A 14,600-nucleotide genomic window follows, 5' to 3' on the forward strand; every position below is an offset into this window, starting at 1 on the left:
CTCTAAAATATCCACTGAAACTACAGTGCCACTTGTAAAAACCTCTCTAGAGCAAAGATTCTCCCAATAAATGTGATTAAAAGTGACAATTAACTCTGCATATTTGCAACGTCAAGTAACATCTTTTGAAAGCCTTATTTAAAATCAAAATATGTTATGTAAATTCTCTGATATGAATTCCATGGTGGCATGTGAAGAACTCTTCAGCTTCTTTGGAAACGAAATCCTTTCAGAGGCAAAACTAAGAGACTACTAAGAAAAGTCTGAAAACAAAACTGTAAATCAAATTATTCGTTGCCATGCAAACATACCAATCATTTCCACATTGATTTTTCACTGCTCTGTTTTTTCTCCTCTAGAACTGACCTCTGTGCAGAACTGTAAGGAAAGACTATCAGGTATTCAAATGATGAAAAAATTGTTGTGAGGCAGAAGTGTGCTGACTCGTACAAATTAGCAACTTGCTGATGCTGTTTTGTTTTGGCAGCGCAGCCTAAAGTATTGGCTTGAATGAAGCCAAGAAACTTCCAAGTGTAATCTGTCAAGAGAAGAGAGATTTTTAGAAAATCTATTTACTACAGTTACTATTAATTATTCACTATTGATAGCATTTGTCTGCTGCTAGATATTACCCGTGGAAACAGAACAGACACTCCTGGCAGGCGCTGCTCATTTCTCTAATATAATATACCACATTCCGAACACTATAAACAAGCAGATTTAAAAGGTAATTTTAATTGGTTTCTATTAGGTGTAATTGTCATTCATAATGTGCAAGATGCCCCCTTTCATTTTCATGGAACATCGGGATTTTCATCCCATGATCTGTTATATAATAATACAGCATCCAGCACACTGCACATTTCAGTGGCCACTGCAATTCATTCCCATGTATGTATATTAGTCTGCTTTATACATAAATACATTACATGGTTATACAACCTTTGGATTAAAGGTATAAGTAAGTAATGAACAGTCCCAGCTAGGACTGCCCAGAAGAGTTCCTCATAGCTATTACCATGACATTTCTTAACTCTCCCTCTAATTTATTTCAGGATTTTCAGGCTATATCCATAAATATCACTTCAATGTGCAGTAAAATATTTAACCATGTAACTAAGGAACTAATGCAGCTTCGTGTAAATGACATGGTCCAGAACCTCCACCCTTCAAGAGCACAGCTGCAGACGCCTCAAGGCAGCATATTCTTCCATATTTAATGGTTATATGTGTTTTTATTCTCCCAGCCACATTTAGGCCCTTACTCGTTCAGCAATTTGACTTCTCCTTCAGAGGCAGGAAGGTGGGAGCCTAAGAATCTCTGAGTACTGCAGATTTTCACGGCTGAATCATTCAGATTTGGGGCCATCTATTTATTCAGGTCCCACCAGAGCTTCTGAGATTTGAGGGCTTTGAGTTGTCAGATATTGTGTGACAAGATCTGAAGGTGAGACATAGCATCTGTCTTCTGTCAGTGGCATAATCTTAATTTAACCCTGAAAAAGCCAGCGAGCCAGGGAGGGGAAGCACCTAAGGGACACCATGCTCTAGGAACACAGCTAGAGATCCACTGTAAGCGTGTTCAACCCACTTAGAAACTGATTTACAGCCTTCCCATAAATTACGGCATGGGGAGGCAAGGAAACAGTCCCAAACTGGGGTTGCTCTTCCCAGAGCCTTAGGATAAACTCCAGGAAAAGGTACGTAATGAACAACAAACTTCACTATGCAACTTACACTGGACAAGGGTAATACGAGAATACTCGTTACATGTATTCTGATGATAAAAACTATTTCTGTCCTGCTGCTCTTGCATGAAACAGGGGGAGAAAGAGCTAGTTCAGGGTAAGAGATGCCCTTAGTTTGCAGTTTCTGCTCTTTCATGTTTGATGGATGTCCTGCCAGCTCATGTAGGGAAGAGTTCACCCACGCTGTCCGAATATGGCTTATCAGCTTTGTGTCTCTGTGGAAGCCTTGCTCTAAGTACATGACATCTCTGGACGCCTGCAAAGTCATCCTATCTCTAAGCTGAGATTAGAATTTCAAACAAAACTTATTACAAAGCAGGATTTTCTGAAAGGGCTGGACAGAGCTATAATGTGGAAATTTCAGATTCATGTCTAAGCGCACTATTTAATCCTGATTTTAGATAGGCATAATTGTAAAGTGATATTCACCATAATATCAGTAATGCTTGTGGGTGGAGGGGAATGAAACAGCAAGAAGAAGACACATGAAGGGCCATAAGAAAACTGGACCTAAAACTGCCATCAATTCTGATCATTTTTTTTCCTGAAAAGGCTGTGTTCACAACACTCAGACACTCTGTTCCTTACCAAATGGGTTAGGAGATGTTTTAGGAGATTTTCCCAGCTATTAACTAAATCTCAGACTGAAGTGTGCATGTGGCAACCAAGCAAGTATTTAAAAGGTCAGAGGGGAAGGGTTTTAGTAGCTGTCACTCTCCAGAGTATATTCATAGACTGGAACTTGAATAAATGGATGCTGTGCTGAGAGTCATGGCTGGAGCTCCTGATCCTCACATCCTGGCAGTCATGGCCCAGCAGGCTTCCTCAAAACCCATCTCCAGGAGAAGTGAAGAGGAAGGCTTCTCTTCCAGTATTGAACATGCAGAGAGGAAAAGATAAGCACTTTTCCTGCAATGTGTGATGGTGGGTGAAAGGATCAGTAACTTTGTTCAGCCACACTGGGGCTGTGCCCAGGATATTTGTGTGTGTTTGATGGATCCTTTCCTATCTCAGCTACAAGAATTTCAGCCCCTGCATGGTGCCCACTTAAGGGGGAGGAAACCTCCAGCAGGTTAGTGAGGAACACGTGGGCCTGAGAGCTCACAGAGAACTCCTGACAGTGCCAGTGCTGGCAGCAGTTTCTGTTCCACTTGAGTAGCTTGAGGAATGTCACTCCTTGCTCCCACTTGCCCTCAAAGATGGGCTTGATCCATTTTTCCAAGCTGCTAATCCACACACTAACTACATGCCACACAGTTGCACTCACTACCAGCAGAGATGGGGTGGGGAGTGCAGCAGCAGCTTCAGGGGCTGGGTGAGAAGGAATGAGGCTGAAAACAGCCACACAAGTGGGTTTATGCTCTGAAGTGGCAAGTAAACAAAACAACATTTCTTGGTGTTTCTGTGTCCCCGATTATAAAGCCGTGGATTTCAAGAACTTCAGAGGAAACTGTGCAATTGGGCATGTGGCATGAGCTAATTTGTGTCAGAAGCAAAGTCATACAATTCAAGGATCTCATGAAGAAGTGAGGGGCGGGAAGTGTTCCATGCAGTTCTCAGACAGTTGGTTTTGGTTTTTTTGAGTTGCACCTAGCAGCTGTACTGGGGAACACCAGCCCTAGAAGTGAACAAATACTTCACAGGAGCTAAATGGGAGAAGGGCAGAGGAAGAGAATAAGGAAAAGGGGAAAAAGGGAAAAGGGAAAAAGGGAAAGGGAACTGGTACTAAACCAGTTATTTCCAATAGTTACATGCAAGTGAGATGCACTTTTGGGGCTGCATGAAACAAATGAAGCAGCCCCTCTAGAGCTGTCTCTGCCACCTCATTCACAGAAGGGTAATTTCCCAAGTTCTCCAAGCCCGGCCCATGAAGTGCCACACACCAACAATGCTGACCCTGCAGATACCCACCCAAGTGATTTTATGTGTTTGTACTCAGAGTCTGGTTAAAATCTAAAGGCATTTGGCTTAGACCTTGATTTGTCAGCTTCCCATCTGCCTAAAGTTAATTTCACGCATAAATATTTAGCTAATTGCCTAATATGACTGGGGCTTTGTGTCTGTCTCTCCTCTGGCTACTGGGTATGTGGTATTAGCAAAGGCCAGTGCTGGAGAAGTTTCCAGGAACCACTCATCTATTTAAAGTTGAGCACGTGCATGTGTTCAGCAGGGTGGATATCTTCAAACTGAGGATTATACTGCCTGTCAAATGTGCCTTCTCAGTTTTTCCAAGCCTGAGTATGCTTAAAACCTTCCTGATTGCACCAGGCCTGTCAAGCTTTTCCCTAGTTTACAGAGAGGACTGAGGTGTTTTGTTCTGTAGAAATTTTATACCCTAGAGGTGATTCACTTGAGTGATACACAGAAAAGTTTGGAACTTCCCTACTACACACACATACACACATACACACACACACACACGCACTCTCACTCCTTGGATACAAGGGAGTTAATCTGACAAAATCTCTGCACATGCCTTCATTAAAATCTGAATGCAGATATTTTCATAAAGTTGATGCACTGTTTATTCTCGCCATCACAAACCCTAAGACTTCAGGACAAAAAAAAACCAAACAAAACAAACAAACAAAAAAAACCACAAACAACAACAACAACAACAAAAAACCAAACAAAAAAAAAAAAAAAAACCACCAAAAAACCCAAAAAAACCCACCCAACCAAAAAAAAAACCAACAAAAAACTGCAATTTCCAAGAATGCAAGTTTCCATTAAACAAAAGGGCCAAAATTGTTAACTTCAACCAGTGGGAAAGAGAAAGAACTTCAGGGATTTCACTGGGGAGGTGGAGAAGAGGTTGTCATTGTACATAATTCTTCCTACCCATCCCAAATACAAATCCTCATCTGCCAGCGCCCATTTCCCAGATAAACATTACAACGGGCCTGACGCTGCTCAGCAAGAGCTGTGACCCGTGAAAAGAAATGTTTTCCTTCCTTTCTTGCAGAGACAGGTAATTAAGTTTATCCAAAGCTGCAAAGGTCATGAGATTCTGGCTTTGGTCCCCCAAACACTTACGCACAAGCCTCGCTTCCTCTGCCTCAGCCAGATTCGAGGGAAGATAAAGTTAGGAAGGCACAACTCTTGGCTTGCCGGGGGAAGCAGGCAGACGCGCAGCGCTGTGTAACTAGCACAGACCAGCAGCGTTAGCACCTCGTCCCGCTGTTAAATGGGCTGGAACCTGCCTAAAACTCCATCAACCCATCGTCCACAGGCACAGCGCAGCGCAGGGAGCGTGTGCGCCCGTGCTCCGCATCCCGACCGCTGCTCCGAGCCCCGGCCCCGCATCCCCAGCCCGAGCCCCGCATCCCCATCCCCAGGCCGAACTCCTCATCCCGAGCCCGAGCTCCGCATCCCCAGGCCGAGCCCGGTATCCCCAATCCCCAGGCCGAGCCCCGCATCCCCATCCCCACCCCGATCCCCGTATCCCAAGGCCGAGCCCCGCCCCGGCCCCTCCGCGCATCCCCCCGGGCCCGAGCCCCGCTCCGCCCGGCCCGCTCCGCCCGGCCCGCTCCGCCCGGCCCGCTCCGCCCGCGTCCCGCCCCGTTGCGCGGTGAGTGGCGGCCGGGGGCGGGGGGAGCCTGCGAGGCGCCGGGGGGCCAGGCAGCCCTGCCCTCCCCCGGTGGGACGGGCCGGCCGCCGAGGAGCCGGGCTTTCCGTGGGTTTGTTCTGTCACCCGTTTGGGGACAAAGTTTGGGAATAAAGGGAGGGTTTCCCCGCCTGATCCCGGAAGGGAAGGAGAGCTGCGAGGGAAAATGCGACCGCTTGCTCCGAGGAGTCTCGTTCCCTGCCTGCCGCGCCTCCAGCTCAGTTCCTTCTTGTGATGCTCTAGGGGGACGAGGCAGGGGCTCCCCACAGGCTGCTGGATGAGCTGCGGGGCTGCAGCCGTACGGAGGGAGTCTTCTCGCATCTCCGCAGACTAACTTCGGCTCTAACCACAGACGTCTGATTCTTCAGGTCCTGAAGGATGCGAATAACTTAGTGCTTCGTGTTCCGGTTCCCATCTGAGCGCTGCTGTCTCCCGGAGAAACAGCCTGAGGAACCGAGCTGGTGTCTGTCACGGTACTTTACAGCGACTTTGTGAGACTGCTGTGCAGCCTCCCTTTCTGCAAGGAGTTTCCAAATAGCATCTTTCATATCTGCTACGAGCTGATACGGGCTGCTCATATAAAAATGGTGGTCTGAGAGAGAGAGGGCACTGTAGGACCAGCATTTAATGCAGTGGGGTTTGGCAGGGGGTACCTTAATCGGGGCTTCTTGCACGGGTGACAACTCTTTTTTGACCAGGTTCACTCTTTTTTGCAGGGTAAAGCAAGCCTTGCAGATACTTGCTAGAGGGACCACCCCCCATTTTGCATCTTGCTGAGTGGACTATGGTGGCAGGAAGATGTTGGCTCGCAAGAGTATCATCCCTGAAGAGTATGTGCTGGCACGTATCGCTGCCGAGAACCTGCGCAAGCCGCGCATCCGCGACCGCCCGCGCAAAGCCCGCTTCATCGCCAAGAACGGCGCCTGCAACCTGGCCCACAAGAACATCCGCGAGCAGGGGCGATTCCTGCAGGACATCTTCACCACCCTGGTGGACCTGAAGTGGCGTCACACACTGGTCATCTTTACCATGTCCTTCCTGTGCAGTTGGCTGCTCTTTGCCATGATGTGGTGGCTGGTGGCCTTTGCCCATGGCGACATGGACCCGAGCACAGAATACCCTTCGAACAGCACAAAGTGGACGCCGTGCGTGACGTGTGTCAGGTAAAGTAGAGTTTGGTGGGATGAAGGAAGGGCGGGGACAGAGCTGCCAGCTGTCCTGGTGTTGTTTGAAGTGCAGCTTTTGGTTTACATGAACTGTTGGGTTTGGTTGAGACAGTTGAAAAGTGCAGTGTTTTCCTCTAGATTGCGTAAATTCAGCAAGCCTCTCGGGCTTGGAAAATACTATACTGTAGATGTCTTTGATTCCTTACAGGATCTGAAAGAGAGGGAGACCTGCTGCTTTTCATGTGTCTCCACACTCTGTGGGTAACTCGATTGCCTGTCGAGATAAGAGCCTGCTGCAAGAGTGGGTATGTGTTATATGTATTGTAACGTTGTCTACGGCAGCGGGAGCATCCCCAGCGCCACGTCGGCCAGAGGCGCTCCCTCTGAGAGGCAGGGAACCAGCCCTGGGTGTCAGGCAGGGCACCAGTCAGAGGTACCAGGAAATGTGTCACTTAGGACAAAACTGAGTGTGTTTCAAGATGACTCCCCTGAGAGTGTTAAATATGTGGGGCTTCAAAATACCTTGGTGAAGCCATAGGCCTGCAGTTGGACAGAGGAACACTTTCCACACTGTGCATTTGTGTCAGACAGTGAAAGCTTAAGGGGTGACTGGATTAAATATCACCTGCTGAAGTGTCCCCAAAGCCATGACAATTGTCAGGGCACTGATAAGCTGACACAAACGTACATGGAAGAGAAGACTGTGGATTAGAGGTGGAGTAAACTGTAAGATAACTTAAGGATCTCATCAATTAAATCTGCTTTTTTAACATTAGATTAAACATTAACATTTTTAGATAGAACCTGGTGGTTCTGTACCACCAGGCTGCCCCAGATCATCTGCCTCTATACATTGCAATTCTGTGAGGGTCTGGGTGCTGCAGGGTCCTCTGAGATATCACTGAATCCACTTCCCTTTTCTCCCTTTTCCCAGAAAGTTTTGAGGTACCTCAACAAGTCTGAAGGGCCGTTGTATCTGGCTCATGAGGTAGCAGAGATTTAATTCAGATTTAATTTAGCAAAAAAGCCAGTTTTTTTGCTAAATTGGGATTTTCCTAGGTAAAAGAAGAGGGGATTTTCCCAAGCTTCCCTTCACCAAGTTAGGGGGAATTGGAGCAGGGGTTGCTGTCTTGTTTTTTTTCTGATGTCTGGCCACAAGCAGTGTCCTCTGAAATGAGATGCCATGACCCAGCTTGCACCCGCAGGAGCATTACCCCTGGCGTTTCTGGGATCTGTGGGATCTGTCCAACCGGAATTAGTGAACAGCTACAACCCTGCAGCTCTCCAGGGTCAGCTGAGGGGACATCCCTGCGTGTGGCTGGTGGCTCCCTCGGCGTGGCTGCTGTGTCACCCTGCAGATCCCGAGCTGGGGGCCAAGGGCTTCATGCCACTGGGGCCAGGCACATCCACAGCCAGGACTCTGCCCCTGTTCCCTCTCTGTAGCTGCCTGTGGATCTTCCAGGATATCTGCTTGGAAACAAAATGAATGAATCAATAAAATTTCAGGTTTAGCCCGTGCCAAAGAGCACACGTCCCTCCCTCATGGGGTGTCCAGGCAACAGCTGCTCCAGTGCCCATGCCCAAGCCATGAGAAATCTCTTCCTTTCCTAGGGAAATCTGGCGACCACTTTGGTCAAAGTCATGAAGTAATGATGTGATTGCTGACATCTTTAAGAATGGCAAGTTTTTGGATGTAAAATACTTTTAGTATTGGAATGCCAAAATCACGACAAAAAAATTTTAGCCTATTTCCCTGAGGTTTAGGCCCACAGATATTTCAGGAGAGCTTCTTGGGTGGGTGCCATTACCTATTTACAGGAAAACCTGGCTTTGGAAATTTTAACCAGTGCCTAGAGCTTGCACAGCCCTTTCATTTTATGAAGTACTGCAGAAATTTCTAAGCCTCACATCTCTTTGCCACAGAAAGCAAACATTATCCAAAATGGAAAGCTGCTGCACAGCTGTGAGGGGAAGGACCTGGGAACAGTGTGATTTGCACTTTCTCTCTCCCATTTCATGTGGTTAAAATGCTTTCCAAACTTGCTCTTTCACTTACTTCCACTGTTTAAAAGATGGATTTTTTTTCTTTTTTTAAAAGAAGGATGTTGCTAAGGGAAGTCAGACTACTTACTGTACAGAGTTTTAAGCTAAATTAAGCTGACTGAAATTGAATCCAGAAGCTGCATTCTGCGTATAACTGAATATTCATGATTATAAGAAATCATTCCATGGATTCTATTAAGTAACTCCTTTGTCCCTGATTTCTTCAGAGTGAAATACAAAATAAACCCCCTCAATACAAAGGAATTTGTTAATGATTAAGAATAGAAAAGGCAAAATAAGAAAGTTATTTCAAAGATACCTGTGCAGAGACTGGCTGGTTTTCTTGAAGATGGACTTTCTTATTGCCCAGAAAATTATCCTTGATATTGCCTATGCTATTTAAATGTGTCTTCGATACCCCAGTGAAAATATGGCTAGAAAAGGAAAAAAATAATTTAAAAGCAGATTAATTGAAAAGCAAAGCAAAGCCAATGAAGTATTTAGACCCATCTTCATGGGCAGGATATATTTTCTTCTGGTATGGCCCTGTTAAGCATTGGATGCTTCAGATTTATTGGATTGCACTGGAGGGATGTATCTGGAAGGAATAAAGGAATAAATAAATATAAAAGGAAGTTAAGGACCCTGATATATACAGGGAATGTGACTTTGTGGCTACTATAAATAATGTACTTTGGGAAGTTTGTGGACAGTATTTGCTGATGTCCAGCACCATAGCATTTTAGGGTATTTCACTTAAACCCACACTTCTACATTCCACTTCTGTGTTGACATTTTCCAGCTGGTCTTGCCCTGGCAGTGAGCTGAACCCAAGCCCTGGGTCACAGCACTGTCCTGCTGCCAGGGTGTGCAGGGGGCACCTGGGGCCCACTGGCCTCTCTCTGCAGCCTCATCCTGCTCACTCACAAGGCGAGCAAGGGTTTGGGAAGTGTCACAAATCTGGGAAAGCCCCTTTTCCCCCACCAGGAAATTCTGAGTCACGATTCAGGTAGAAAGAGTGAAGTGCTGCAGTTTTCCCTGTTTCCTTTCCCTGCACAGGCTGGTGGAAGGATCTCAGCATGCCAGCTGACTGCCCATGCTTGCCAAAACGACCTCTCTCCACCAAGGGCTTCATGGGATGGAGAAGGTGGAAAGCCCAGCTGTTCCAGAGCTGTTCACTAAGCCGGTGGGCAGCTTGTGCTCCTGGACAGAGATTCCCTGAGCTGCTCAGGGTCACCCAGATGGTCTTGAGGAGCTCAGGCTCTGAGGTCTTCCCTGCCACCATTAGACACTACACCAAGCACACAGATCTGAGCCACCAAGCATGCAATGCTTTGGCTGGTGTTAACAGAAGGCTTATGTGTACTAGAGCCATACAAATATGTCCTTAAGTTTGTTTCTGGAAATACATGTTAACAGCTTCTCAGTGTGTGCTCCGTGTCCTGAGAGTTAACTGGGTGCAATCTTCCCCTACAGGTCTTTCACCTCCGCTTTCCTCTTCTCCATCGAAGTCCAGGTGACCATTGGCTTTGGGGGCAGGATGATGACCGAGGAGTGTCCCCTGGCCATCACAGTCCTGATCCTGCAGAACATTGTGGGGCTGATCATCAACGCCGTCATGCTGGGCTGCATCTTCATGAAGACGGCGCAGGCTCACCGTCGGGCCGAGACGCTGATCTTCAGCCGGCAGGCGGTCATCGCCGTCCGCAACGGCAAGCTCTGCTTCATGTTCCGCGTGGGGGACCTGAGGAAGAGCATGATCATCAGCGCCTCAGTGAGAATCCAGGTCGTGAGGAAGACCATGACCCCTGAAGGAGAAGTCATACCCATTCACCAGGTGGATATCCCTGTGGATAACCCCATCGAAAGCAACAACATTTTCCTGGTGGCTCCCTTGATCATTTGTCATGTCATTGATAAGCGGAGTCCTCTTTATGATATCTCTGCTTCCGACTTGGCGCTCCAGGACCTGGAGCTCATTGTGATACTGGAAGGGGTTGTAGAAACCACGGGCATCACAACACAGGCGAGAACCTCCTACGTGGCAGAGGAGATCCTGTGGGGTCACCGCTTTGTGCCCATTGTCACCGAGGAGGAAGGCGTGTACGCTGTCGACTACTCCAAGTTCGGCAACACCGTCAAAGTGGCTGCGCCGCGCTGCAGTGCCCGGGAGCTTGATGAGAAGCCCTCCATCCTCATCCAGACCCTGCAGAAGAGCGAGCTGTCCCACCAAAACTCCTTGAGGAAGCGCAACTCCATGAGGAGAAACAACTCCATTCGGAGGAGCAACTCCATGCGGAGAACCAACTCCTCGCTCATCGTGCCCAAAGTGCAGTTCATCACACCCGAGGGGAGCCAGAGTGCCTCAGAAACGTGATGCACAGCTTTGTGCTAGGGCACTGGGCTTCAGAAGGAGGAGGCACCTGTGGTGTTTTGCTTCAATTTCCTTTTACTTAAGAAAACAAGAACACAGTGCAGAAAAGAACCGTGCAAGTACTATTTATTCCATTACTTACCGAAAGCACCACCTAATGGCATTAGAAAACACCTTAGCACTTAGTGTATGAATTAATAAAAAATGACACGTACACTAAAGAAAACACACTTCACTCATGTAATATAATGTGTATTTATACTTGTTTTTATGGCATGCTGATTTTTTTAATCGTATTTTTCCTATCAAGGGTCTCTTTCTTCTGCTGGCTGTCACAAAATGTGGGGCTTTCCTATGCAAGCGAGTGCTTCACAAAACTTCTATAGTCAACAGCTCCCACAGATTTTGTGCATGAGATTTGGATATTGATCTTTTTGTGTGAATTTGTTGTTCTCTTAAAGGGAGTAACTAAATTCCTCAAGGATTTCACTGGAGAAGAGCAACCATTTCATCTTTGGTTTCCCAGGCTTTTTCTTTTTTGTTGGTTTGTGGCAAGGGCATTTTGAGAGCAAATTCAGGTCAGGTGTTGTGACCTGTCCATCCCACAGGAAAGCTGGTGTCATTCCAGGCAGGAAAACCAGCAAAATGATGGGGTGCTGCTCTCCTTCTCAGGGTGAAATACTTGGCTGCAGGGCAACACACATCTTCGATTAGCTATAGGCCAAGCTGAGAAATCCCAGTCCTCCTGGCTGCCACTTGGGCATCTGTTTCACTGAAATTATGCAAGCTAGAAAAAGAAGATGGCTCTTTAACATTCTCATCATGACAGAAGACCAAATCTTGTTTTGCTCTCTCTGATAGATTCATACATGAAGGAAACACATGTATTTGTTTCACTTACTTTTCATAGGATTAAGTCTGCATCCTCCAGAAGAAGGGTATTTTTTGCCAGTGGGAACTCATGAATGAGAATGAATGGGAAGCCTGCCAATAATATTAGAGATAGTATTTTCAAAATTATCTGAATGCTTTTCAGAAGGACTTGGATGCTGCTGCTGAATTCCTGAGTTTTTAGCAGTGCCTCACCTGTGTTTTTATATAATCTGGCATTGAGAATTGGTGGGAAGAAGCTTTCCTCTTCAAATTAAAATGGGCGTTTGTTACCTGGAGCCTTCCCAAAAAATGTCAACACACGTTTTTCTACAGGAATACATAAAAATAAGACAACTAATTCTGTCCCATTTGGTAGCCTAAATTGATGTGTGTTTTTTCTCATGTGAGTAAGCATAACTATGGACAAGTTCCTGTTCAAATGTCTTGCAGAAATTGTTTTATGTCTGTGGGTTGAGAGAAGTACTATCCTTGTTCTGACCCTCCAAGCCACTCAAACATTTAAATGTTTGCTTTTTTCTCTGTGGTGAAACAGTCAAAGCTGGATTCTCATTCTCTTTGAAGGAGCTCATCAGCAATTTTTGGATGGATGGTTTCAGGCTTCACGAGGTGTTGGATGGTGGCATGGAGGGGTATTGCTCTGAGGTGTGGATTCCCTGCATTTGGAACAGATGCTCTTCAGAACAAAAACTGACAAAATACTTCATCTGAAGCAGCAGAGGAAATTGAAGTTTCTGCTGAAATCGTTCATTCCCTGGCCTGCCCATTAATGTTCTGGAAGGGTGGATGGTGAGCATCTGGAGAAATTAATCTGTCCCTTGTGTGTCCAAACTATGATCAGCTGCAGCTTCCAAGAAGAGTCAGAGTGAAGCACTGTATTACAATTTGTCTCTGTCCTCCATTTGCAGGACTGTGAACTTCTCTGAGGCTCTCTGTTGGACACATGGTTAAGTCAGATGCTGTGCAGAAGCAGGTTTTATACAAAATAATAATAAAAAGAGTTACAATAATCTCTTGGTTTGAAAGACAGGTGTCTGCCGTGGAAGGTGGGAAAAAGAATATGACTCCCTTCCCTCTGAATTATTACAACTTTCAAATTAAGGGGCTTTCAGACAAAGATATGTGAAAAGGAATGACAGTTCTTTACTAATCTATGTAGCAAGGCAAGCAAACAGCAGCAGCGACACGAGCAGCACCAGGAGCGCACCCGCAGCGGCTCGGCCATGGCGCTCTCCCCTTCGCTGCAGTTCCGGTCACGGCCAGCGGGGGCGCTGCTGGCTCCCGGCCGGGCAGGGCGGGGGCGCTGATTCCTGCAGGGGGCGCTGTGCGCGAGCTCGGCCGCGTCTCCCTCACACGCTAATGGCGGTGGTGGGCCTGGGTGGTGAGAATGGGCCTCAGCAGAGACCGGGGGGCAGCGGCTGGGACAGCAGGGGTGAGCAGACACCAGAGCAGCCAAGGAAATGTATCAGAAACTCCCCAGCTGTAGCAGGTGTCATGGCAGGCAGGGGTGCTGGGTTAGAGTGTAGAGGAGAAAGCAGTGAGACTGGGCAGTGGCTGCCAGGCTCCTCCTGTAGCAGCTGCGGCATGCAGCCGGGAAAGGGAGGAGGGCTGGGGTCCTGGGTTTCTCCCCTGAGGCACCCAAATAGATGGTAAGGGTCCCTTCCAGTCAGATTGGGTGTTAGTAATGTCCCCGTCCAACAACTGCTCTTATGAGCAAAGGCTCATCCACAGTAGGAGATGCAATGGAAGGACAAAAGCTCCATTGTGGCAGCGAATCCTCTGGGGAGCGACTGCAGACTGGCTGTGCCTGCTCCCATGCTAAGGGCAAGAGGAGACAAGCCCAGCCCAGCCCTCACCACCCGGCCAAAATCCCATGGCATCTTTGCTCTTCCAAAGAGAAAACCTCCCAGGTAAGAGAGTAGCCAGCTGCATGCTTCCCCCACCTTTTTGCCTCTCTTAAGTACGGCTTGTTATTGTCTCTTAGCCACAGATGGGACAAAATTCCATAAGAGAAAGAAACAAAAGGAAAAATCTTAACCTCCAACAAATAATGATTTCTTCCATCTCTGATTTTTCCCTATTCCTCTCCTTCTTGTCCCTTTGTATTCTTCATTCATTCTTCTATACTCCTGGTCTTTCCTGTATCCCAGCCTTTTCCATGGTTCCTTTGAATAATAATTTTATGTTACCTGTATTACCTCATTATTCTCTCAGTATTTCAAATGAGCTTTTTTTTTTTCCCCCAGAACCATTTTCTCATTTTCTCCTTCCAAATTTTGTTTCATCTTTATGGCTCTCTCTGCTTCACACCTTATACACTCTGTTTCTTGGAACACTACTGCAGGGATATTGGTATTTTGAGGTAACACTAAGACTCCTCGGTCATATGCCAGGATGCTGAACAGATAAACAAGGCAGAGCATTGTGCCATGAATGTAATGTTCATATGTGCTGTGCTCCTCCTACGTGCAGAAAATCCTTTCGTGCAAAGCCCCTTTCTTGAGCAAGATTTGCAGTCCTGGAAGAGGTCAGGGACAGAGGCAGCCAGTGGTGGAGAGCAGGAGAGGGGTCCTTGGCCTAGGAGCTGCTTCTCTGACTGAAAGGACAGATTTCAGACCCAGCTTTGCAATATCATTGCATGTCCTTTCAGACCCAGCTTTGCCTGCTGAGAGGGCATCAGCTGGCAGCAGCACAGCTCAATATGTTTAATTATTTATTCTCCCTGGGAACTTTATCAGAAAGGGGTTTTATTTTAAATTTGAAGCCTTCTG

General features: G+C 46.9%; 1 protein-coding gene across 2 annotated transcripts; it reads left to right on the forward strand.

Annotated features, from left to right (window-relative positions):
• Positions 1-5,392: 5,392 nt before the first annotated feature.
• Positions 5,393-12,839, forward strand: KCNJ8 (potassium inwardly rectifying channel subfamily J member 8). Of its 2 annotated transcripts, XM_059472964.1 has the most exons (4): positions 5,393-5,428; positions 5,724-5,828; positions 6,072-6,518; positions 10,041-12,839. In XM_059472964.1, the coding sequence occupies exons 3-4, from the start codon at positions 6,154-6,156 to the stop codon at positions 10,939-10,941; spliced, it is 1,266 nt and encodes a 421-aa protein (XP_059328947.1). In that variant the 5' UTR covers positions 5,393-5,428; positions 5,724-5,828; positions 6,072-6,153; the 3' UTR covers positions 10,942-12,839. The 2 variants fall into 2 exon arrangements, with proteins under 2 accessions (XP_059328947.1, XP_059328948.1); XM_059472965.1 differs by lacking the exons at positions 5,393-5,428; positions 5,724-5,828 and adding an exon at positions 5,433-5,723.
• Positions 12,840-14,600: the final 1,761 nt, after the last annotated feature.

The sequence above is a fragment of the Ammospiza nelsoni genome, chromosome 5, assembly GCF_027579445.1.
Source record: "Ammospiza nelsoni isolate bAmmNel1 chromosome 5, bAmmNel1.pri, whole genome shotgun sequence".
NCBI classification, from domain to species: Eukaryota; Metazoa; Chordata; class Aves; order Passeriformes; family Passerellidae; genus Ammospiza; species Ammospiza nelsoni.